A 27,598-nucleotide genomic window follows, 5' to 3' on the forward strand; every position below is an offset into this window, starting at 1 on the left:
CACCCACCAGACAGGTGTGGCATATAGAGAATCTTATTAAACAGCATGATCATTACACAGGAGCACATTGTGCTGGGGACAATTAAAGGCCACTCTAGTTTTGTCATGCAACACAATGCCACAGATGTCTCAAGTTTTGAGGGAGCATGCAATTGGCATGCTGACTGCAGGAATGTCCACCATAGATGTTTCCAGAGAATTTAATGTTAATTTCTCTACTATGGTACATTTCTGTTTGTAATAAAGCCCTTTTATGTGGAAACACTCAGTCTGATTAGCTGGGCCTGGCTCCCAAGTGGGTGGGCCTATGCCCACCCATGGCTGTGCCCTTGCCCAGTCATGTGAAAACCATAGATTAGGGCCTAATGAATTTATTTAATTTGATTGATTTCCTTCTATGATCTGCAACTCAGCAAAATCTCTGAAATTGTGTGCATGTTGCGTTTATAGTTCAGTTTACAGTGCCTTCAGAAAGTATTTAAACCCCTTGACTTTTTCCACATTATGATAAGTTACAGCCTTATTCTAAAATGGATGAAATAAATAAAAATCCTTAGCAATCTACACATAATACCCCATCATGACAAAGTGAAAATAGGTTTTTAGAAATTTCTGCAAATGTATTAAACATAAAAACATAAATACCTTATTTACATACAGTTGAAGTTGGAAGTTTACATACACTTAGGTTGGCGTCATTAAAACTAGTTTTTCAACCACTCCACACATTTCTTGTTAACAAATATAGTTTTGGGAAGTCTGATAGGACATCTACTTTGTGCGTGACACAAGTAATGTTTCCAACAATTGTTTACAGACAGATTATTTCATTTATAATTCACTGTATCACAATTCCAGGGGGTCAGAAGTTTACATACACTTAGTTGACTGCCTTTAAACAGCTTGGAAATTCCAGAAAATTATGTTTTGGCTTTAGAAGCTTCTGATAGGCCTGTGTACCTGTGGATGTATTTCAAGGCCGACCTTCAAACTCAGTGCCTCTTTGCCTGACATCATGGGGAAATTGTCGAAAAATTGTAGACCTCCACAAGTCTGGTTCATCCTTGGGAGCAATTTCCAAATGCCTGAAGATACCACGTTCATCTGTACAAACAATAGTATGCAAGTATAAACACCACGGGACCACGCAGCCGTCATGCCGCTCAGTAAGGAGACGTGTTCTGTCTCCTAGAGATAAACACACTTTGTTGCGAAAAGTGCAAATCAATCCCAGAACAACAGCAAAGCACCTTGTGAAGATGCTGGAGGAAACAGGTACAAAAGTATATTTTTCCACAGTAAAACAAGCCCTCTATCGACATAACCTGAAAGGCCGCTCCGCAATGAAGAAGCCACTGCTCCAAATCCATCATTTAAAAAGCCAGAATACGGTTTGCAACTGCACATTGGGACAAAGATTGTACTTTTTGGAGAAATTTCCTCTGGTCTGATGAAACAAATATAGAACTGTTTGGTCATAATGACCATCGTTATGTTTGGAGGAGAAAGGCGGATGCTTGCAAGCCGAAGAACGCCATCCCAATCATGAAGCACGGGGTGGCAGCATCATGTTGTGGGGGTGCTTTGCTGCAGGAGGGACTGGTGCACTTCACAAAATAGATGCCATCATGAGGTAGGAAAATTAGGTGGATATATTGAAGAAACATCTCAAGACATCAGTCAGGAAGTTCAAGCTTGGTTGCAAATGGGTCTTCCAAATGGACAATGACACCAAGCATACTTCCAAAGTTGTGGCAAAATGGCTTAAGGACAACAAAGTCAAGGTATTGGAGTGGCCATCACAAAGCCCTGACCTCAATCCTATAGAAAATTTGTGGGCAGAACTGAAAAAGCGTGTGCGAGCAAGGAGATCTACAAACCTGACTCAGTTACACCAGCTCTGTCAGGAGGAATGGGCCAAAATGTGCCCAATTTATTTTGGGAAGCTTGTGGAAGGCTACCCAAAACGTTTGACCCAAGTTAAACAATTTAAAGGCAATGCTACCAAATACTCAGTGAGTGTATGTAAACTTCTGACCCACTGCGAATGTGATGAAATAAATAAAAGCTGAAATAAATCATTCTCTCTACTATTACTCTGACATTTCACATTCTTAAAATAGTGGTGATCCTAACTGACTTCAAACAGGGAATTTTTACGAGGATTAAATGTCAGGGATTGTGAAACTAAGTTAAAATGTATTTGGCTAAGGTGTATGTAAACTTCTGACTTCAACTGTAAGTATTCAGACCCTTTGCTATGAGACTCAAAATTGAGTTAAGATGCATCCTGTTTCCATTGGTCATCCTTGAGATGTTTCTACAACTCGATTGGAGTCCACTTGTGGTAAATTCAATTGATTGGACATGATTTGGAAAGGCACACACATCTAACCGATCGCTGCAGCTGTACATAGTCCATCAGTAAATAGCCCACCCAATTTACCTACCTCATCCCCATACTGTTTTTATTTATTTACTTTTCTGCTCTTTTGCACACCAGTATCTCTACCTGTACATGACCATCTGATCATTTATCACTCCAGTGTTAATCTGCTAAATTGTAATTATTTACCTACCTCCTCATGCCTTTTGCACACAATGTATATAGACTATTTAAAAAAAAAAAAATTATTGACTTGTTTATTGTTTACTCCATGTGTAACTCTGTGTTGCTGTCTGTTCACACTGCTATGCTTTATCTTGGCCAGGGCACAGTTGTAAATGAGAATTTGTTCTCAACTAGCCTACCTGGTTAAATAAAGGTGAAATATATATATATATATTTAAAAAATATATATATATTTCAGGTCCCACAGTTGACAGTGAGTGTCAGAGCAAAAACCAAGCCATGAGGTCGAAGGAATTATCCGTAGAGCTCCGAGACAGGATTGTATTGAGGCACAGATCTTGGGAAGGGTACCAATAGTTTTTTTTTAGCATGGAAGGTCCCCAAGAACACCGTGGCCTCCATCATTCTTAAATGGAAGTAGTTTGTAACCACCAAGACTACCTAGAGCAGGCTGCCCGGCCAAACTGATCAATCGGGGGAGGAGGCCCTTAATCAGGGAGGTGACCAAGAACCCGATGGTCACTATGACAGCGCTCTCAAGTTCCTCTGAGGAGATGGGAGAACCTCCCAGAAGGACAACCATCTCTGCAGCACTCCACCAGTCAGGCCTTTATGGTATAGTGGCAAGATGGAAGCCACTCTTTAGTAAAAGGCACATAGCAGCCCGCTTAGAGTTTGCCAAAAGGTACCTCAAGACTCAGACAATGAGAAACAAGATTCTCTGGCCTGATGAAACCAAGATTAAACTCTTTGGCCTGAATGCCAAGCGTCACGTCTGGAGGAAATCTGGCACCATCCCTACGGTGATGCATGGTGGTGGTAGATCCTTGATGAACCTGCTCCAGAGTGCTCAGGACCTCAGACTGGGGCAAGGGTTCACCTTCCAATAGGACAACGACCCTAAGCACACAGCCAAGACAACTCAGGAGTGGCTTCGGGACAAGTCTCTGATTGTCCTTGAGTGGCCTAGCCAGAGCCCGTACTTGAACCTGATCGAACATCACCGGAGAGACCTGAATATAGCTGTGCAGCAACGCTTCCCATCCAACCTGACAGAGCTTGAGAGGATCTGCAGAGAAGATTGGGAGAAACTCCCCAAATACAGATGTGCCAAGCTTGTAGCATCATACCCAAGAAGACTCAACGCTGTGTTCGCTGCCAAAATTGCTTCAACAAAGGACTGAATACTTGTGTAAATGTGATATTTCAGTTTTTTTTAGCAAAAATGTCTAAACCTGTTTTTGCTTTGTCATTATGGGGTATTGTGTGTAGATTGATGAGGGAGAAAAAAACAATTGAATACATTTTAGAATAAGGCTGTAGCGTAACAAAATGTGGATAATTCAAGGAGTCTGAATATTTTCCGACGGCATTGTAGATTAGTTAAATTCCCCTAAAGCAGACCCACAGTCGGAGGATGTGCTTTCTTTCAACACTGTCAAACAAGTCATGACCAGATTAGTTTGCATGTGCCAGTTTTTCTTTTCCAATAGGCTTTAGATTTCAATGTTTTACCAAAAAATATCAAATGAAAGTTTATTTGTTGCGTACACAGATTTGCAGATGCATCAAAATGCTTGTTTTAAGCTCCAAGATGTTTGGATGTCAGTGTGTAGCATTGAAATATGCAATATAGCAGTATATACAGATTTCATCCAGCTAGTATTACCTTGAGCCTCTCTGTCCCGGGCTGCAGTTCTGAGCACCGGCAGTCTCTTCTGAAGAGCTGAGAAGACTCAGTGAGACTGCCTTGGGGGCGTATAGGCCTATTTGAATCCTATAGACTAAAAACCATATGTGCATTTATAAAAAATAATTATAGACTTGATGAATCATTATAAGAAGTATGGCAAGGAGGTATGAAATTAAAAACTTGCATACATAATTGTGTCGTCACATTTCTCTTTCAGTCTTTCAATAATGAGACTTTATGTGGTATACACATTCCAAAAATGTGATATTTGACCATATCATAATTTTTGTAAACTAACATAAATGGGTCTTTGTTGCAAGGGCTCATTTGTTTCTCCCGTTTGAAGTGGATTGGTGTTCTAGTGATGTGGTGCTTAGAGTCCTCCATCCCATCAGTGGAGAAAGTGCTCTTCACGTTATTGTCCGGTTAATTGTTTCATTTCCAGGAAACCACTGGTAGCCCTTGTGAAACCACTCATCAGAATCCACCATCATGGGGCTGGGCAATAAAACATTCCAACGTGAACTCACACTCCCTAGATGTTGGGATGGATAAAAATCCACAGTCTGTGTGCTTGTGTTTGCAATTAGCTACAAATACTTCTGCATATGCTCTAGAGATGACAACTCGATGCATGTGTGTAAGTAGACTGAGTCAATGTGTGTGTTTACACTGTGTGCGTGTTTCTGCCTAGCGTATGATTGTGGGTGTGTGTCTCTGTGTGTGGGTGTTATTCTCTTTTTCCATCCCGTTATTTTTTTGCGTTCTTTATGCTTGCGGCTCAAGGACATTGTGTTATGCCTATGACAGCACCCTAACCGGATAAGTGCCATTTGACGATTCCAAGCTTTTCACAGCTCACCTAGCGACAGTATTTTAGCTGGGTGTCCTTTTTATCAAAGACAATGCCATTTGGGGATTAGTCAGAGTTGGTATTTTGAGTTGGAACAAATAAGTATGAATAAGTAGAGTGACTTCATCGCCATTACTGTCCTATTGGGTTAGAGGGTGCGGTCCTTGGTTTGGTGAGTGTTTATCTGAATACTTTGCTAAAATGGAAGTACAATGCATTGCTAATGTAAAAGATGCTAACTCTCATTATTACAAGGTGATTCTAATGATGCAATGTTATGTCTTACAGGTTGTGTCGTGGACCTGGACTGTAATGTATGATTTGTTCTTATTGTTCGGATGTACTGTATGCTCTCTCTCGGATGGGTATTTCTTGCATGCCACAGAGGTTTGCAGTAGCTGGAGGGACGGTTGCAGACTGGAAACATGTTCAACAGACCCTCATTGTGCTCGGTTAGTTAATGACTGATTTTTCATGATTGGGTCTCTGTTTGAAGAGAGGTTGTTGAGGACCTGTTTGGCTGAATAGTGAGGAACACACTGACCCTAAGCTGGAGGAAGCAGGAAGGGATGCAGGGATTGGATGGACTTTGGCTGGTCTATTGTTTTGAGAAGAACGCACCACAGTGAGCGAATGGATGCTTTTGTCTTTTGCCCTGCGAGCAACTGGATCCTCTAGATGTGGCCGCCACCCCACATATCATCCTTTTATCATGCTGTCAGTCACACACGGACCAGGACTGTCATCAGTTGTATGTGATGCACTGGCCTCTACCTGACAGTGGAGAGACGAGCATTTATTTCAGGTAAGGTCAGAGGTGAATTGGAACATCTTCATGTAATACATTACTCATCAAGCCAACTAAGTATGTTCTGTCTTCCAGCTCAGGGTTTCCCAAACTTGGTCCTGGGGCCCACCCTGGGTTCACTTTTCGTTTCCCCCCCCCCTAGCACTACACAGCTGATTCAAATAATCAAAGCTTGATGATGAGTTGGTTATTTGAATCAGCTGTGTAGTGCTAGGGCAAAAACCAAAAACGTGCACCCGGGGGGGGCAGGACCGAGTTTGGGAAACCCTGTTCCAGCTGACAAAGCAACCTTTAGCTATAGAAATGGCCTTGCTGTTTTGATGAAAGAATCCCTTGGCCTATGGTCGATCCCCTTTTCAATATATGAACGTATTGTAACCCTATGGAGTTCTAAGCCTATTGCAAATAGTTGACCATGGAGGGCTGAACTGAAAATGACATGGTCCTTGTCGGATACAAAACCATAGCCTGCTTCTAACAGAGTTATCCAGAAAACAGATTAATTTATATATTTTGTGCTCCGGAAATGACATCAATCATTGCTTTCACTAACATCATTTGTCAAAGACTGAGGCTGACTGACTGTTGCAGCTGTTGAAGCTTCCCTTTATGAACATGTCCTTGCCCTGTTGTCAGGGAAATGAATCACGGTTGCTAAGGAAATGAGACGGTGTGTGGTTGACTACGGTGTTGTCTAAGGTTCGCCTTGGCAAGACTATTTTGATGCAAAAGTAGACCCACATGCTTGGATGCAGTGTGCAAAAGCCATCAAGATTCATTTGGAGATCCATTTGTCCCATTGTTAGCTGATTTATGCATGTGAATTAGTGGCTTTATTGACATTTTCACTCTGTAATACACTTAACCATGTCTCTGTTTTTTGCTTCTGAATGCAAGAATAAGTGGGGTTAATCAGTTCCCTAAATGTGCTCTGTGTGTGTGTGTGTGACTGAGGAAAAAGAGAGAGAGAATTAGAGACAGAGAAAGGGGAAATTAAATTTCCTCAACCTTGGTTGCCTTGATGCTGTTGTCTGGGTTTCTATGTTCTTATATTAGAGGCATTTAAATGTTATCAGAACCACTGCCGGGTAATCCACAGGTGGTTGAGAGCGAAAGGGGGGGGGGTGTAAGATACACATGCTATTACAACTCATACAGTACCTTCATACCTCAGTCTTTCCATGACATCACTCCTACTGTAGGCATGGTTTTCACTTCTAACAAGCCGTACTTATGAGAGGTGATACAATTAGGAAAGAGGACTATAACAACTGTATCGAGAGTAATGTATGCTTCTGCTCTGGTGTGTAAATTAATGCCATGAGAAGGATAATGCCTTTTTTTCTAAAAAATGAGAAACTGCTAAATGGCATAGAACCCTCAAATCTGGACTTCGAAGCTTGTTCCACTGCTTTAAAAAAATATATTTCCCTCTAATCAGGCACTGGGACACCAGGTGCGTGCATTTAATTCTCAGGTAGAATTGAAAACCAGCAGGCTCCGGACCTCGTAGGGTAAGAGTTATATACTCCTGGCATAGAATAATGGCTCTTTATGCCGTTTTCAAGTCAGCGTCCAGTTTTTAATTGGACACATCTGTGTAGTGTAAGAGTAAGTCGGCATGTGTGTTTTTGTAGTTTTCTAACACCAGCCGGTAAGTGAACCAGTGAAGGTTCTGGACAATGGAGCTGTGGAATCCAGTGAAAGGAGGAAATTCCTGTGGCGTTAGGGCTGAACTATCTTCCATCCTCTGACTAAAGTCAGCTCGGTTGCTCGTTGATATACTGTTGCCTATTTCCTGGAAATATGTTTCATTGGTTTCCTATCCTGTGGTGATTTAACAGCACCCAGTCTAGATCATACCACTGAAATGAGTCATTACCATGTTGATATGGTACACTACTAGAAGTAACACTTGGAGTGTACACTTCACACTTGGATGGTTTTGGCTGAGAAACACTGAGTAAGGGCATGTGCCAATGACTCGTGTTGAGGCGGAGGAGTAGGCTGCCATCTCCATTCTCCAGCCCCACCACAGTCCCTAGTACACCAGACACACCCAGCTATAGACAGTAGACTCTCCTTTAGCTCAACTCTCTACCACAGTAGGAAACTCTCCACCAGGAAGGGTGCTGGTTGCTTCAGACATTCCTGACTGTGTGGTTGTTAGACTGAGTCCTTTTCGGTCACATTCCTTGGTGAATACAGGAGGAGCTTTAAAAAGAAACTGTAACGCTAGCTCTGCACATATGGGTTACCCGCTGGCACAGACAAGGGATGCATTGAGAGCTGTGCGAGTCTCCGTGGCAACAGGAGACAAAGTAGTGTAAGTCTCAAGACCTGAGAGGAAATCTGGATATATTAGTGTAGATACAAAACTCCATCCTAGGATCAGGACGTTTAGTGATAATTCACTGGGCAGGCCCCAACGAAGAACACAGATACAGACAAAGAGGCTGTGCCCTAATCAACAATAATGACAGGACTCGTGTACTTTGGGGATGGGGAGGAAAGGGGGATTCATTAGGCATTAGTCTTCTCCCGGCTCCATCCACATCCAAACAGTAGTCCTCAAAGAAGGCAGTAATGAGAGCTCCCTGTGGTCCCTGAGCTTCTCCTGCGTCACTCCTGCTGTCTGGTTGGTTGTTCTCCGCAGCACAGCTGTAATTGAGAACCTAACAGTGCGTGCTCTCTGCTACACTTAAGGCACATGCAGAGTTGCCCTCTCCAATGTTGTCTTTTGGAGCTATTGTCATCAGCAGGGGATCACATTTCCAGTAACTGGGTGAGGCTGATGCTTAACCGTTGCTGTCTGGCCCTGTCCTCTGTGGCCCTGTCCTCTGTAGCCCTGTCCTCTGTAGCCCTGTCCTCTGTAGCCCTGTCCTCTGGCCCTGCTCTGCGGCCCTGCCCGGAGGGTGTGTAGACTCTCTGGTCTGGTCCTCAATGACTGAGTCTGGAGGACTGGAGTTGGGCCAAGCAGCTGCTGCTAGCTTTGAGTGTTCTGGCTCCCTGGCATACGGGGTGACCGATGATCACTCCCTGCTGTCAAATCCCCACTACACACGTCACTAAGTTTTTAAAGTCTCCCATGCTGCATGCACACATAAGCTGCCATTTACACACACTCCTTTCAAACACACACACACATCAATGCACTGACATGTTTGGCATCAACTGGAAGTAAAGCTTCTAAGCACTGCCTCAGGCCTTCACGGTATGCACAGAATGAACACTACTTTTTCTATTTGTGCAAACAGGCAGTCTGCACCACCTCTTTCAAGACTTGTAGAAAACACTTACAGGTGAACATCTTAAAGAGGACATTGTACGCCCTATGAGATCAACTTGAAGGCCACCATGCCTGAATGACATCACTGTCCGTCTCCTTTCTGTAATCAAGTCACCCATGTCACTGCCTCGACTGCTGCTGATGTTACAAGTCAGAAATCACAAAATGTTTGTTCAACCCTACGTATTTTACATGCTGCTGAGCATTCCTGTAACCCCTAACCCCCTGTCCCTTTAACAGACCTGGGTTCAAATTAATGATATGTATTAACCCTAGATGACTGACCGACACCTTAATGCATACTTTAAATTATATTAAGTGAACATGACCATTTTAAAAGAATAAATGACATTCCTTAAAATATATTTTTTGGGGGTACTAATGTTATTGACCCTACTACAACAAAGAAATGCTTTTTAAAATATGTAATTTATTGAATTACTGTAGAATTCCATTCATTCCTATGGAGGTCTGCTCCTTCTGGGGAGTGCCAATGTGGTGGCCGGAGGCCTCAAAGCCTCTCATTGGCCATTTTACATAGCATCCACAGTCCTGGATTTCTGCACATCATTGGTTCAAATACAATTTAGGGTATTTCAATTACTTTCAAAAACATAGTAAGTAAGTATTTGAATATGTTTTCTTAGAAAATATAAGTAGTTGAATATTGCCATGTGTTTGAAAATACTGAAATACACAGTTGAGTGTATTTTCATATACAAATATTTAAATACATGCATTTAAACATGCACTATGCAGAAATTGCTCCGCCATTTCCTGGTTGCTAAAAGTCCAAATGCCTAATTTCCTTTTGTGACAAAACAATCAGTCATTGTGTAGATAATCATTGTACCATCTAAACCTCTGTGAAATATATTTTCCATAACCCAAAATATTGTATTTTCAGCTGTTTTGAAGCTGTTGAACTAAGCCGAAAGTAAAAGATGCAAAAACAAAACTTAAGAAAGGGAAGCATAGAAATAACGCACATAGAACAGGATCTACCACTTGTTAGACTTGCTTTCAATGAGAATTAAAGATCTATAACTTGCATTTCTATGTGAATTTGGCCGGGTAGCCCAAATAGTTACATATTGCAGTTTTTAAACCCTGATCTGTTTGGTCCTAGGGTCATTTGAAATAATGTATTTAAAAATAGTTTCAAATAGTAGGCGAAAAACACTAAAATAAATATTTCAAATACTCAAATGCACATTTATTTGAACCCAGCTCAGCCTGGTGATAAAACATGTTTTTTTCCTAGTGCTTTTCAAGCACCGAAAGACGCTTGTACGATAAGCCCATCTCTCCTTACGACAAGGCACCATTTAACTGATGTGAACTGTCTGTATATGTAAAGCCCCAGAATGAGGACAGATGTGGCCATCAGACCTACCCGCAGGCAGCGTCTGCCTGACCCAGAGCCCTAAGACCCTCAGCTGCTGCTGCTCTGGAGGAATTACTGGAGGATTACATGTTTTGATTTGTGGTGAAGCTGTAATCCACTAGCCTGGCTAAACCAGACTGAAAACCACAGCGCCTGAGTGTAGTGGCGTCATAGACCTTAGGAATTAGAACACTATAGTAATTTAATAGGATCTCTATGAGCGGCGTTCAGTCTATTTTAACCAGGCTAGTAGGCCTAATCCACATGCCGTCTCTATTAGAGACTAAACCTCAGGACCGCCTGTGGAGAGACTGTGGGTTGGCGGGGCAATGAGAAGATGAACTGTGTGTGGAACCAGATTAAATGATGGGCCTTGTACACTAGTACTAGGAATTAAATAGTATGGTGGGATGGATGAAGTCAGTCTGTGCACAGACTAGAGGTTGACCGATTTTATGATTTTTCAACGCCGATACCAATACCGATTTATTGCGGGACCAAAAACCCCGATACCGATTAATCAGCCAATTTTTATTTCTTTATTTGTAATAATGACAATTACAACAATACTGAATTAACACTTATTTTAACTTAATATAATACATTAATAAAATTAATTTTGCCTCAAGTAAATAATGAAACATGTTTAATTTGGTTTACATAATGCAAAAACGAAGTGTTGGAAGTAAAAGTGCAATATGTGCTATGTAAGAAAGCTAACATTTCAGTTCCTTGCTCAGAACATGAGAACATATGAAAGCTGGTGGTTCCTTTTAACATAAGTCTTCAATATTCCCAGGTAAGAAGTTTTAGGTTGTAGTTATTATAGGAATTATAGGACTATTTCCCTCTATACCATTTGTATTTCATTAACCTTTTGACTATTAGATGTTCTTATAGGCACTTTAGTATTGCCAGTGTAACAGGTATAGCTTCCGTCCCTCTCCTCGCTCCTCTAGGGCTCGAACCAGCAACATAACGAAAACAGCCACCATCGAAGCAGCGTTACCCATGCCAAGTAAGGGGAACAACTAACTAGAAGGCTCAGAGCGAGTGACGTTTGAAACGCTTTTAGCGCGCGCTAACTAGCTAACGATTTCACTTCGGTTACACCAGCCTCATCTTGGGAGTTGATAGGCTTGAAGTCATAAACAGCGCAATGCTTGACGCACAACGAAGAGCTGCTGGCAAAACGCATGAAAGTGCTGTTTGAATGAATGTTTACACGCCTGCTTCTGCCTACCACTGCTCAGTCAGATACTTAGATGCTTGTATGCTCAGTCAGATTATATGCAACGCAGGACACGCTAGATAATATCTAGTAATATCATCAACCATGTGTAGTTAACTAGTGATTATGATTGATTGTTGTTTATAAGATTAATGTTAGCTAGCAACTTAACTTGGCTTACTGCATTCGCGTAACAGGCAGTCTCCTTGTGGAGTGCAACGAGAGAGAGGCAGGTCGTTAATGCGTTGGACTAGTTAACTGTGAGGTTGCAAGATTGGATCCCCCGAGCTGACATGGTGAAAATCTGTAGTTTTGCCCCTGAACGAGGCAGTTAACCCACCGTTCCTAGGCCGTCATTGAAAATAAGAATGTGTTCTTAACTGACATGCCTAGTTAAATAAAGGTATAAAAAATATTTAGCAAATCGGCACCCAAAAAGACCGATTTCCGATTGTTATGAAAACTCGAAATCGGCCCTAATTAATCGTCCATTCCGATTAATCGGTCGACCTCTTGCACAAACTCACAGGGGGGATTTTAATCCTCTGATCTAAAAGCTTTCATCTAGTGCTACAGTAATGAACTGCTGCATTTGAACATTAGATTGGTCAGTCTTGACTGATTGATATTATTGAGGGTCAATCGATGCTTTGTGAAAACTGTGTGTGGGTGTGTTACAAAGTGTTGCAATAGTAATCAAGGGCTCTTCAATTATTGCGTAATAAACCCTTTGTTAATGTGATAAAGAAATCACATCTGTGAAAGACTGGCTGGCCTTAATTTAATATTGATTACAAACAATCTCACCACCCTGCTCTACAAACACTATATCTAGGAGAGAGGTTATATAAATGGCCGAGGGAAGATGTGAATTTTTCTTCCCGTGCTGCTGACTGCTGTTTTGGTTCACTCTTACAGGAATAATTAAGGCCCAGTGCACTACTTTGATGAGATTTATTTTGAAATAAAAAACAAATCAGAATTAAATAAAAAATGTATTTCCCACGACTATGGCCGTTTTTAGTTCCAGCTTTAGTAGAGCTGGGCAATATGGACAACAATCCATATCCAGATAATTCAGTACATTAATCATGATATGGGGCCTCCCGGGTGGTGCAGTGGTTAAGGGCGCTGTACTGCAGCGCCAGCTGTGCCACCAGAGACTCTGGGTTCGCTGTCGTAACCGGCCGCGACCGGGATGTCCGTGGGGCGACGCACAATTGGCCTAGCATCGTCCGGGTTAGGGAGGGCTTGGCCGGTAGGGATATCCTTGTCTCATCACGCACAGTGCACGCTAACCAAGGTTGCCAGGTGCACAGTGTTTTCTCCGACACATTGTTCCGACTGGCTTCCGGGTGCGGCTTGGTTGGGTTGTGTATCGGAGGACGCATGACTTTCAACCTTCGTCTCTCCTGAGCCCGTACGGGAGTTGTAGCGATGAGACAAGATAGTAGCTACAATTGATAGATGCAACATTTAGAAGTAGTAATAGTTTCAATAACTACTAATAGTTTTTTATATCATGATGCATTTTGTTTAAAACAAAATGCATCATGATAGTTTTTTATATTAGTAGTTATTGAAACTATTACTACTTCTAATGTTGCATCTATCAATTGTCCCATTAACAATCACCCATATTAGGAAACTTATTTAATTTTAAACCTCACATTTCTCTAGTAGGGCCCTATCGGTTATTTATCGTGATGAACAATATCAGCCAAATGCCCACGATAAGTGGACGGTTTGGTCGATATCGATAATGTTCTGTTCATTGTACCAGCTCTAGGTTTTAGGTCAGCCTAAATTTAGTGTGAGTATGGTTTCAGTTTCCATGCACAGTAGGTTATGTTTAATGGTCCCAGAAGAACATTTTTGTTCAATGCATCACTAAACATCATAGTTGGTCATAAACACAAACATTCTAGAATTGTAGGACCTGAGTTTAGTCACATTATGAGCCTGGCTTCATGTTCAGGAGAGCGCAGATATAGGCCTAGATGTTACACACACACACACAATCAAAGTGCTGCTACTATAGTACGCAGTGGACTCATATGCTTATGGAAAGTCACACCTGCCCAGTTTGCAGCTGTGTAAAAATAGTCTATACAGTAGAAAGCACATACTGTATGCATAATATTGATGTCAGGTATATTCATTAATGTACTTATAGTTAGATCATTTTCAATCTGAGGAAATAAATACAGCGTCTGCTCTCTGGAAGCTCAGTTGTGACTGGTTCACTGAGGTATGTCATTCAACACTGGTATAAAAAATTATATATTGTACGGTATGTTCATGTACTCTCAGTATTCGCTGTAAAAGAGAGTCGAGTCCTGACTGGTTCACCAACTGACTGACTCATATGATTCATTGGACAATTTACAACAAGCAGGTTATGACAGCTCAGTGTTCAAAACATGGACCATATGGCCATGTCAACACCCTTAACTGTATGGCACCATGGAAAATTACCCTCATTAAGCCTAGCTGGTGCTGAAGCTGGTGTCTCCCTCCCTTTCTCCCTACAACACCTCAGTAGCAGAGGTCAACACTGTCTAGACATCAAATCTACTTAAGTGATAATGCCCGAGAAGCCGGTGTTTGGAGGATATATTGGCATGGGTGTTGTTGCAAACCGTGCCAATGTATCTTCTAAACACCAGCTTCGAGGGCATTATCACTTTTATACAATGGGTTACCAACACAACCAAATAATGATTGACATATTTTCATTAACATTATTTTGATGAATTTATTCATTTTTATTTATTTATTCATTACATGCTTGTTCGTTCTATTGGTTCAGTTGCCAGAGACATGACTCAGTCATTAAGTATTTTTGTTCCAGTCTTTGTTATAAATTTTCCGTTGCTATACTGGCTGGCAACCTTCTTATTCCTTGCTTGCTAGCTAGTCAACTTTGGCTAACACATTCACGTCAAACAATGCAGCCTGTCACGCCTGCTCCCGCTTCCCCTCTCTGGAGCTCGAGGGCGCCAGGCCTGTCACCATCATTGCACACCTGCGCTCATTGGACTCACGTGGACTCCTTCACGTTTTGATTGCCTTCCCTATATCTGTCTGTTTCCTCTGTTTCATCCCCATGTCAGCATTTTCGTTTTGTTTTCTCCTTGTCCAGACGCTGTCCGTATTCTGTTCCTGTCCGTGTTTCATTAAATGTTTTCTCCCTGTCCAGACGCTGTCCGTATTCTGTTCCTGTCCGTGTTTCATTAAATGTTTTCTCCCTGTACAGACGCTGTCCGTATTCTGTTCCTGTCCGTGTTTCATCGAGGGCATCAGGCTGCACTTCATCACGCACACCTGTCACCATCATTACGTGCATCTGCGCTTATTGGACTCACCTGGACTACTTCACTTTTTTTATTGCCTTCCCTATATCTGTCTATTTCATCCCCATGTTAGCATTATTGTCCTTTTTGTTTTCCCCAGTCCAGACACTGTCTGCATTCTGTTCCTGTCTGTGTTTCATTAAATGTTCACTCCCTGTACTTGATTCTCGTCTCCAGCGTCTGTCCTCACACAGCCAGAATAAAGTAGCTGCATTTGCGTTTGTTTAAGCTGTTTTCCAGTTATTGTTTGGGGGGGAGGATACATCTATAAAAATGAGCGATTTCGCCTGGCATAGAACATTTGCTCTCTCACCAGGCCATTGTTCAGAAGAGATAGCAAACACAATCACTTCAGACTGAAGCTGGAATGACAGCAAACTAGCTGCATTTTGTGTTTTTCTATTGACATTTCTTTGTAAATACGCATAAAAATGATGCTGATTCATGATTTTGACTGGCTGAGAAACGCTGCCAGTCTGTCTCGTCCCAACTCCGGATACGTTCATAGGACAGCTGGAGATCGAATTTCAAAGTTGAAACAATGTTGCAAATGTCGGAGAGACAGACCAAGGTTATTACAATTCTCTGCTGTTGAAACACAAATGCTAGTCTAAAAGAAATGGAAGACAATGTCTAAATGCTTTTTTACATCGAATATGTAAATTGCTTGGCAAGGTTGATGAGACAGTGGATTGCACAGTCAGATGGAACAGCATTTCAACGTCATAGATTTAGCCAGTGGTATCTTGTGGAATAGACACGGTCTGGAATGAGATTTTAACCAATCAGCATCCAGGATTAGACCCACCCGTTGTATAATCTACTGTACTGCACTCTGTTGGGATTATTTAAGGGTTTTGAGTGTGTAGTTCATAATATTTCTATGATGTACTTGCTGAGATTTCTCTGAGGTGGTGTCAGTAGTTCATTGGCTAGCGTACTGAGTAGTCATTATGGCTCCATGATCAGTGTCGTGGTGGTGGAGGCCAGGGAGGGCCGTGAGGGCCAGGGAGGGCCGTGAGAGGGGTCCAGAGCCAGACCCTAGCAGGCTGCTGTGGGTTGGGAGGTCCTGGGCTGGGGCACTTAGCCAGCTCGCCTCAGCCTGGCCTGGCTCTGCTAACAGAGGGGTTATGAAACCAGAAATAGGGATGTGGTTGGCTGCACTGACTGGAAACAATGCTCTCTTCTTTCTTTCCTTTTCATTTTCTTTCCTCCTCCAGTGTTTTCTTTTTGTTTCCATTTTAGAAAATGCTTTACTCGCATGCACAGGGAGTTATTGATTATTCAGTATGGGAAGTAAGGAACACTTATGATATTGAATGTGCAGGCAGTGGTTCTCATGTCCATAACTAGCTACATCTTGAGAGAACAGGAAATTACCCAGTCTGATTGATTCAACCTAGATATTGGCTTTTAATGATACATTTTCTATGAACATCACTGTTCAGGACCATTCATTGTGTGTGTCATGTAACAAAATGGATGGCTCCACTTGTGTGTATGTGACACAGCGTTTGTGGAACACTTGTGTGTGACAAGGGCCCGGCTTCCGACCCACGCTTTCGCTCTCGCCTGTACTTCCTGTGTTTATCATAAACAAGCTATGATAAAGTAAAGAGCTGAAAACAGCCTGAGATAACATCCTGTTAATGTCATTGTCTTTCGGCAGCTCTCCCTGCTGCACCAAGCTAATTCAATACCACTGGATGAGGGGGAGCCTGATCTAATTTAAGGACAGTGCATTACTGTACATATTTCAGTCAGCTGTGAGACCATGCAGACAGGGTCCTGTTGTGTGGTGAGTTGGTTGACTCAGGTAGCCTGGTTAAACGAGACTGAATGCAGCGCCCTGCGTGAAATGCACTTATTTGCTTGATATACAGTGCCTTCAGAAAGTATTTACACCCCTTGACTTATTCCACATTTTGTTGTGTTACAGTCTGAATGTAAAATGGATTACAATGAGATTTTGTGTCACTAGCCTACACACAATACCCCATAATGTCAAAGTGGAATAATCCTTTTAGACATTTTTACAAATTAATAACAAATGTAAAGCTGAAATGTCTTGACTCTTAAGTATTCAACACCTGTGTTAGGTCAAGCCTAAATAAGTTAAGGAGTAAAAATGTGCTTAACAATTCACATAATAAATTGCATGGACTCATTCAGTGTGCAGTAATAGTGTTTAATATGATTTTTGAAAGACTACCTCATCTCTGTACCCCATACATAAAATTATAGGTCCCTCATTTGAGCAATGAATTTCAAACACAGATTCAACCACAAAGACCAGGGAAGTTCTCCAATGCCTTGCAAAGAAGGGCACCTATTGGTAGATGGGTATCAATAGGTGGTATTTGTATTTATTATGGATCCCCATTAGCTGCTGCCTTCTTCCTGGGGTCTGGCAAAATTAAGTCAGTTATACAATTTTAAAAACATAACAATACATTCATTACAGAATTCACAACACACTGTGTGCCCTCAGGCCCATACTCCGCTACCGCATATCTACAACGCAAAATCCGTGTGTGTTTGTGGTACTTCACAGTCCCCACTGTTCCATAAGGTGTATTTTTAAATCTGATTCTACTGCTTGCATCAGTTACCTGATATGTAATAGAGTTCCATGTAGTCATGGCTCTATGTAGTACTGTGCGCCTCCCATAGTCTGTTCTGGACTTGGGGACTGTGAAGAGATCTCTGGTGGCATGTCTTGTGGGGTATGCATGGGTGTCCAAGCTGTGTGCTAGTGTTTTAAACAGACAGCTCGGTACCTTCTGCTTGTCAACGCCTTTTACAAAAACAAGTAATGATGAAATCAATCTCTCCTCCACTTTGAGCCAGGAGAGATTGACATGCATGTCATTAATGTTAGCTCTCTGTGTACTTTTAAGGGCCAGCCGTGCTGCCCTGTTCTGAGCCAACTGCAATTTTCCCAAGTTCCTCTTTGTGGCACCTGACCACACTACTGAACAGTAGTCCAGTTGCGACAAAACCAGGGCCTGTAGGACCTGCCATGTTGATAGTGTTGTTAAGAAGGCAGAGCAGCGCTTTATTATGGACAGACTTCTCCCCATCTTAGCTACTGTTGTTTTGATCCACGGTTATTCCAAGCAGTTTAGTCACCTCAACTTGCTCAATTTCCACATTATTCATTATGAGATGTAGTTGCAGTTTAGGGTTTAGTGAATGATTTGTCCCAAATACAATGCTTTTAGTTTGGGAAATATTTAGGACTAACTTATTCCTTGCTACCCATTCCGAAACTAACTACAGTTCTTTAAGTGTTGCAGTCATTTCAGTCACTGTAGTAGCTAACATGTATAGTGTTGAGTCATCTGCACCCATTGGCCCGCAAAACACCAGTCTCAATGCCTTCTAGGCAGAGTTCCTCTGTTCAGTGTCTGTGTTCCTTTGCCCATCTTAATCTTTTCTTTTTATTGGCCAGTCTGAGATATGGCTTTTTCTTTGCAACTCTGCCTAGAAGACCAGCATCCCGGAGTCGCCTCTTCACTGTTGACGTTGAGACTGGTGTTTTGCGGGTACTATGTAATGAAGCTACCAGTTGAGGACTTGTGAGGCGTCTCTTACTCAAACTAGACACTCTAATGTACTTGTCCTCTTGCTCAGTTGTCCACTGGGGCCTCCCACTCCTCTTTCTATTCTGGTTAGAGACAGTTTGCTCTGTTCTGTGAAGGGAGTAGTACACAGCGTTGTACGAGATCTTCAGTTTCTTGGCAATTTCTCGCATGGAATAGCCTTCATTTCTCAGAACAAGAGTAGACTGACGAGTTTCAGAAGAAAGTGCTTTGTTTCTGGCCATTTTGACCCTGTAATCGAACCTACAAATGCTGATGCTCCAGATACACAACTAGTCTAAAGAAGGACAGTTTTTTTTATTGCTTCTTTAATCAGAACAACAGTTTTCAGGTGTGCTAACATAATTGCATAAGGGTTTTCTAAGGATCAATTAGCCTTTTAAAATGATAAACTTGGGTTAACCAACACAATGTGTCATTGGAATACAGGAGTGATGGTTGCTGATAATGGGCCTCTGTATATCTATGTAGATATTTCATAAAAAATCTGCCATTTCCAGCTACAATGGTAATTTACAACACTAACAATGTCTACACTATTTCTGATCAATTTGATGTTATTTTAATGGACAAAAAAAGTGCTTTTCTTTCAAAAACAAGGACATTTCTAAGTGACCCCAAACTTTTGAATGGTAGTGTACATTTAAATGTGAAAAATCATGGAATTGCCCAGCTGTGGCATACTCTGACTCATAAAAATGTAGTATGAATGGTGGTCTCCTGCACAACAATCCCACCAGGTCAAATATAGTTTGCTCCCCTTCAATTGTAGTGGCAACTTTTTTAATTTCCTAGCCCTCACATGTTGCGAGGCCAAAGAGAAGACGACATCCAGTCCCTTGAACTTCACAACCCCTATCTCGTGTTAATGCATGTTGCCTGTTTGCGACAGCAGCCATGTGCGTTCTCAATCTTGTGGCAGGGCTCTGGGTTGGCGATGACGTCTGTAGTTTTGTGCTGCGGCTGCTCCAGGAGTCAAATGACGCCAGTTTGAGAGGCCTCTGTGAGAATGCCTCGATTTGCCTCAGCTCTTTCAGAGAGAAAGGCCTCCCAGACAATGCAGTGCAGTTACTGCTATTCATCCTGTTCTTGAGAGACTCCAGCCTATTCAAGCCAGGCCGCTATTCCAGCACTGCTCCGCACGACTCCACTCAGCGGCGGAGACAGACAGAGATCCGCTGCATCGGTCCTTTGCCATGGCAACTTTAGAATTGGAACATAAAGAGGTTGTCGGGCTGGGAGCTGTAATATCAAGCCGTTGTCTCACAAACAAGCGCTCTATGGCGGTGTTAAATGGCTGCCTCTGAACAAAACATCCTGGAATGATCAGTACTAGTGTCCTACTGTCCGACTGTCCAACCTATTCACTGATCGTTAACATCGTGGGGAACTGGGCCATCTGCCCCAGTACGAGGCTGCTCTCCAAATGTCTTCATTATTTCCTCACTGTCCTGACCTCCTAACATTGGAATGCACACAGACAGTATGTCAGGCAATGAAAGTGATCCCGGTTTAACTAACATACAAAGTAGGCTACAAAGCCACTGAAAAGCACGAAAAATACATTGCGAAAGAGCACCCTCTTGTCATGAGCTGCTTGGTTTAAGTGAACAGGAAGATGCACAGATTGAAAGGAGAACCATCATCCTGAGTTCCATTGATAAGCAGAAGTTCCCTGGAGCCTTCTAGATAATAAGTCTCCACTGACTGCTCTCTGAGATATACTGTCTCAGTGCCATTTCACCGTCCCTTTGTCCCAGAACCATTCTCTAACAGTACCACCCTTAATGGTCTATTTAGACTTCCCTCACAGTTGTGGCTCATTGTCTATCTCCATCTGTCTATCTCTGCCTCTGTATCTCTCACTGCGGACTCATAACTTACTCTCTAAGTCTCCCTGTTTAAGGGTGATAACACCAACCTACCGTGCTGCATTATCCAGGAGATGAGTAGTCATGACAAAATGGGACCTTTGGTCCTTTACTGTCTGCCATTGGGGCCTGGTTATCCTCACATTCATTCAACCTCCTCCCTACTGTTTACTCTGGTTGCATGCATGAGCAGTCATCTAGCCTGTGGGTTGAAATGTCTGAAGGAGCTAAATCAGAGATATGATCTCATATTTCACAACACGTCTGATGTAAGGCTTGTAGTGTTTTGTGTGGGTGTTATTTTTGAAGGAGTAATTTCCTTCATATGAACAGTGTGTATATCATAGATCTGAGGGGCCCTGACCTCCTCAAGGCCCCAGCTGTTTTCTAATAGAGAAGACGGATCCCGTACCAGTATGTGCTTTACCTCATCCTCTGCTTTTACTCCCTAACTCTGTCTGTTAGTCAGACTGCAGCATAGCCTGGGTAGTACAGGATGGGGGCTGGGTAAAGTGTTGTTAGTTGTTTGGCAGTAATAGTCTTAAAGTAATAAAATTAACAGTTAAACAGCAAGGCTGTAAATTGCTGACCGGACCTCCATCAACACACGGCCTGTTGTGACAGAGCAGGTTGTCACTATGACTGGAGCATCCTGAGTGGTTGGCTGGCTGGGATATCCATTCACACAGCCCAACAGGTGTTTCTCCCTCTCTGGCCTTTAGGTACATAACCTCATCAGCCTTTGCTATTTTATGGCACATGGCAACTGTTGCAGTTGCCATGCTAAAAGACAAACAGGCAACAATGCTTCATACTGTTAGGACAGGTCCAGGAGTCAGGACTATTAGCAACTGCTGAGATGAGGTTTATATTAACTAACTTTATGCAAGGTTAATTTCATATTGTTTCAACCCAGCAACATCTGGTGCCTCCCAAACACACCAGCCTGTTTATGAAGCCAAGAATATAATCCCTTCTCCGAAATGAGAGGTGATATCATAATCAGTTTCTGAGCCCAATGGTTTACGGTCATGCCCATATTGTAGCTGTGCTGTTGTGTTCTGTGATTTTTATTACCAGGTGAGACAAAGACCAGCCGCTGGGCCCTCTTTAAACCAACCAGAAAGGATGCCTAGTACTTCTTACTGCGTGCTTGAGACGAGAGCCTCCCAAATGTATTTTTTATTCAGCCTTAGTTTTGTAAATACAACGTAGCCTCTGATTCACTGAGCAAACTAACTGTGTGCCAGGGAGCCAGCCAGCGAGGGCAGACGAACTAAGGGGAATCAGACTCCTCATATACTGACTGGCTTTAGTGGCCTCTGCTCTGTGCTCATTAAGACTGGAGCAAAGTACATACTCTGCCCAGCCAATGGGATCCTAACAAAACATAGACCTGTTTTATTTTCCTACAGCTTAATACACCTTGATTTATTGATATTTAATGTAACTTCTAAGGGGCTGAATTCATGTCCTTAATCATTAGCAAGACTGCAGTTTCACGTAAAGAAGAACAGTTTGGCCATACCCCAGTGCCGGAGATTTAAAATATGCTTCTTTCAGAGAGGACAAGTTATTTTTGTCCATCTTTGAAATGTGTTACATGTTAAAACTATGAATGACAATCTCCTTAAACTCTTGTGAATGATTGGTTGCTAAGGTAAAATTCTTGGCAGACATAGACTGAGACTCTTGGCTAGCGTTTAAACTCCACAATGCTGAATGTGTTTTGTCAGAGTAAATTTAATAAGATAGAAGTAAATGAAGTCGAGGCCATGATGCAAGAGTTCCCTCGATGGCGTATTCTCGAATAAAGCTCTCCATGGAGAGCTTATTCATTAGACGGGCTAGGTGTCATCATGCCAGTTCTCCATGGAGAGCTTATTCATTAGACGGGCTAGGTGTCATCATGCCAGTTCTCCATGGAGAGCTTATTCATTAGACGGGCTAGGTGTCATCATGCCAGTTCTCCATGGAGAGCTTATTCATTAGACGGGCTAGGTGTCATCATGCCAGTTCTCCATGGAGAGCTTATTCATTAGACGGGCTAGGTGTCATCATGCCAGTTCTCCATGGAGAGCTTATTCATTAGACGGGCTAGGTGTCATCATGCCAGTTCTCCATGGAGAGCTTATTCATTAGACGGGCTAGGTGTCATCATGCCAGTTCTCCATGGAGAGCTTATTCATTAGACGGGCTAGGTGTCATCATGCCAGTTCTCCATGGAGAGCTTATTCATTAGACGGGCTAGGTGTCATCATGCCAGTTCCCCATGGAGAGCTTATTCATTAGACGGGCTAGGTGTCATCATGCCAGTTCCCCATGGAGAGCTTATTCATTAGACGGGCTAGGTGTCATCATGCCAGTTCTCCATGGAGAGCTTATTCATTAGACGGGCTAGGTGTCATCATGCCAGTTCTCCATGGAGAGCTTATTCATTAGACGGGCTAGGTGTCATCATGCCAGTTCTCCATGGAGAGCTTATTCATTAGACGGGCTAGGTGTCATCATGCCAGTTCTCCATGGAGAGCTTATTCATTAGACGGGCTAGGTGTCATCATGCCAGTTCTCCATGGAGAGCTTATTCATTAGACGGGCTAGGTGTCATCATGCCAGTTCTCCATGGAGAGCTTATTCATTAGACGGGCTAGGTGTCATCATGCCAGTTCTCCATGGAGAGCTTATTCATTAGACGGGCTAGGTGTCATCATGCCAGTTCCCCATGGAGAGCTTATTCATTAGACGGGCTAGGTGTCATCATGCCAGTTCTCCATGGAGAGCTTATTCATTAGACGGGCTAGGTGTCATCATGCCAGTTCTCCATGGAGAGCTTATTCATTAGACGGGCTAGGTGTCATCATGCCAGTTCTCCATGGAGAGCTTATTCATTAGACGGGCTAGGTGTCATCATGCCAGTTCTCCATGGAGAGCTTATTCATTAGACGGGCTAGGTGTCATCATGCCAGTTCTCCATGGAGAGCTTATTCATTAGACGGGCTAGGTGTCATCATGCCAGTTCTCCATGGGGAGCTTATTCATTAGACGGGCTAGGTGTCATCATGCCAGTTCTCCATGGAGCTGTGGCCAAACCGGGACAGAGACTGAGGACTGGGGCTGGGACTGAATACAGACAAACCAGGCTTTCTTGATCGTGGGAACAACTGCAGGGCTTGGGTTGAATGAGGATTGAAGATTCACTCACTTGTGTATACATATTTACACCCGTGGCTAAAACAACATATGAAGGGACTCACTGTACTCTCACTGTATACAGTTTGGCAGACAGTTATGTAGTTTCAAATCACATCGCTAAACTTAAAAAATTTTTTTATGCCAGATAAAAATGTAATCTATTAAAACTTAACAAGCTTAGTGAGTGCATCAACATTTTCTGACATGTCAACAAGAGAAAACGCTTTGAGGAGCCATGCCCCTCAAGTGCTGTGGATTGCTATTTCACTCTACTTCTGTCTTTATCAGTGGTTCCAGTAAGCTCACCCAGTTTGTCTCTGTTTTCTCCTCCCCAGGCCTCTGACTGTGACAGCTCCAGTGGGTGGAGCTACATTGGGCCCCTCTCTCTACCCGCTCAGCACTGATGGGACAGAATCCTGAATCCTGGAGGAATCCTTGACGACCCCTCTTTCTTTCTCCGCCCTCCCAGGCTCCACCCTCTTTCCCCTCCTCCTCTCCTCTTTCCTTAGACTCTCCTCCTCCCCCGGTCTCTTCTCTCAGCGCTGGGATCATTACTCAACCCCACTGAAGAATGGAACACAGTAGCTGGCAAGGATGAACTGGGTCTGCCTGCCAATGCAGAAAGGGAGATAAAAGAGAGGGAAAGAGAGAGTGAAAGAAAAGCGAGCGAGAGAAAGTTCTAAACCTGTGAGTGAAAGAAGAGGTACATATTAAAAATGCCCTTGAGGGAGAAAATCGACAACTGCACTTGAGCAGTATGAGCTAGAAGACCTCAGCAAACCTGCCGACCTGGAAGTGTGGATCAGTAGACACACACACACACACACACGTCTGTCTCAGTCGCAGCAGAAGACGGCTCCTACCCTGCCCTACACTGTGGGGTGGTGTTTTCAGCGTTATTCGCTGCCTACCATACCTGTGTGAGGAGTGGTGGAGAGGAAATTCAGCAACTCTTAGAGGACTATGGAAGTTGATAGAAATGCTTCTTTGTTAAAACCAGCGTGTTTCGGGCCGTAACCTTTTATCAGGGTTTTAGTAGTGAACAGGTCACCACCACCATGCCAGCTAAAGGAAAGTACCTGTTAAATGACCAGGAGCTGAAACATGAGGCCCTGTACAGGAAGTTCTCCTGTATCAGCCAGTACCAGCCTCTGGTGCTGCTACTGGGCCTCTCCATGCTGTCCTGCGGAGTCCTCATCATCCTCTTCTTCGCCCTGCACCTGGTGAGTGTGTGAGTGAGTGTGTGTTTAGCTGATGTGGAATCGCTAGCTAGCGGCTGTTTTGTAAGTGACGTCATCTACCGAGACCTAGAAGTGTGTGTGCACCTACCCATGTATGAAGTGACAGTATGCTACACATCAGAGCCCAGCTACTTACAGCTTTTTTGAATGACTTAGTAATATCCCATGAGGGGGTGTGCTGTTCTGTCTGGATGAGTTGACCGATAATGGATGGAGATATGGAGATTAGCACATTAAAGACACCATTGTAGTATGATATTTTTCTGTAGTACAATAACTGTGCCTAGATACTGAATTAGAGGTCTTTGGGGTTTTTCTCCTCCAAACGACAGTCTGTAGCAATGTTTTTGGTGTAGACTTCAGAGTTTAAGAAGCAGGTAATCACTGTATTTGTGTATCAGGTAAATGTCACTAGTCTAGAGTTTTAGTAGACATTTTAGGTTACATGTACACCACTGTGTAGAGCAGTAGGTAATCACTCTGACACAAAACGTAAAGCAGCACTTACACTACCGTTCAAAAGTTTGGGGTCACTTCCTTGTTTTTGATAGAAAAGCAAATCTTTTGTCCATTTTTAAAATAACATCAAATTGATCAGAAATACAGTGTAGACAATGTTAATGTTGTAAATAACTATTGTAGCTGGAAACGGCTGATTTTAATGGAATATCTACATACAGTGGTTGCTCCACTAAAAGTTTTACGATTATGCTGCGGGACTTGGAGGTCATTTGAGGTTTAGTACGGTACCTTGCATCACTACTTCATTGCTCCAGACCAGCGCAAGGGGGAGTTAGAGCACTGATTATGTTTTGGGTTCTACTGTGTCTCTAACTGACAATGAATGGGTGACATAAACCTAAATAGAAACTGATAATTGTGCACAACTTCAGTATTACTTACTAAAACTGTTGTTACACTAAGGTTTTTATTATTTTGTTTTGTTAGAATTATTTTGGTCTTACTGTAGTACTGTAGCCCACTCCTGACCAGGCATGAGGTACAGCGTCTGAGTGGTAAAATGGTCTAAGACACTGTGTGGCAGAGCAAGCTGTGTTGCTTCAGATGCTGGATCAATACCCATGCCACCATCGCCTGGGAGACCCATGAGATGACTGTAGGTTTTTGGTTTCTCTCCCTCGGAAAACAGAAATAAAATATTCTAAATAACAAACTGGCCTTTTTCTCAAAAATGTTACATTATTTGAAAACAAAACCATCTCCAAAGTATTTTCTTTTTTAAACAAACCAATTTATTATTAATTCACAATTACAGTGCCTTGCGAAAGTATTCGGCCCCCTTGAACTTTGCGACCTTTTGCCACATTTCAGGCTTCAAACATAAAGATATAAAACTGTATTTTTTTGTGAAGAATCAACAACAAGTGGGACACAATCATGAAGTGGAACGACATTTATTGGATATTTCAAACTTTTTTAACAAATCAAAAACTGAAAAATTGGGCGTGCAAAATTATTCAGCCCCCTTAAGTTAATACTTTGTAGCGCCACCTTTTGCTGCGATTACAGCTGTAAGTCGCTTGGGGTATGTCTCTATCAGTTTTGCACATCGAGAGACTGAAATTTTTTCCCATTCCTCCTTGCAAAACAGCTCGAGCTCAGTGAGGTTGGATGGAGAGCATTTGTGAACAGCAGTTTTCAGTTCTTTCCACAGATTCTCAATTGGATTCAGGTCTGGACTTTGACTTGGCCATTCTAACACCTGGATATGTTTATTTTTGAACCATTCCATTGTAGATTTTGCTTTGTGTTTTGGATCATTGTCTTGTTGGAAGACAAATCTCCGTCCTAGTCTCAGGTCTTTTGCAGACTCCATCAGGTTTTCTTCCAGAATGGTCCTGTATTTGGCTACATCCATCTTCCCATCAATTTGAACCATCTTCCCTGTCCCTGCTGAAGAAAAGCATGCCCAAACCATGATGCTGCCACCACCATGTTTGACAGTGGGGATGGTGTGTTCAGGGTGATGAGCTGTGTTGCTTTTACGCCAAACATAACGTTTTGCATTGTTGCCAAAAAGTTCAATTTTGGTTTCATCTGACCAGAGCACCTTCTTCCACATGTTTGGTGTGTCTCCCAGGTGGCTTGTGGCAAACTTTAAACAACACTTTTTATGGATATCTTTAAGAAATGGCTTTCTTCTTGCCACTCTTCCATAAAGGCCAGATTTGTGCAATATACGACTGATTGTTGTCCTATGGACAGAGTCTCCCACCTCAGCTGTAGATCTCTGCAGTTCATCCAGAGTGATCATGGGCCTCTTGGCTGCATCTCTGATCAGTCTTCTCCTTGTATGAGCTGAAAGTTTAGAGGGACTGCCAGGTCTTGGTAGATTTGCAGTGGTCTGATACTCCTTCCATTTCAATATTATCGCTTGCACAGTGCTCCTTGGGATGTTTAAAGCTTGGGAAATCTTGTTGTATCCAAATCCGGCTTTAAACTTCTTCACAACAGTATCTCGGACCTGCCTGGTGTGTTC

General features: G+C 42.6%; 1 protein-coding gene across 3 annotated transcripts in view; it reads left to right on the forward strand.

Moving 5' to 3' along the window:
- LOC115113769 (adenylate cyclase type 2-like) overlaps positions 1-27,598 on the forward strand; it is a 68,500-nt gene that overhangs the window by 6,096 nt on the left and 34,806 nt on the right. For 2 of the 3 annotated variants that reach the window (XM_029641749.2, XM_029641751.2), the window contains exons 2-3: positions 5,407-5,923; positions 24,193-25,080. In XM_029641749.2, coding sequence (XP_029497609.1) covers positions 24,916-25,080 — 165 coding nt within the window. In that variant the 5' untranslated portion in view covers positions 5,407-5,923; positions 24,193-24,915. The remainder of the gene's footprint in view (positions 1-5,406; positions 5,924-24,192; positions 25,081-27,598) is intronic. The other variant, XM_029641750.2, reaches the window with a different exon arrangement.

The sequence above is a fragment of the Oncorhynchus nerka genome, linkage group LG28, assembly GCF_034236695.1.
Source record: "Oncorhynchus nerka isolate Pitt River linkage group LG28, Oner_Uvic_2.0, whole genome shotgun sequence".
NCBI lineage: Eukaryota > Metazoa > Chordata > Actinopteri > Salmoniformes > Salmonidae > Oncorhynchus > Oncorhynchus nerka.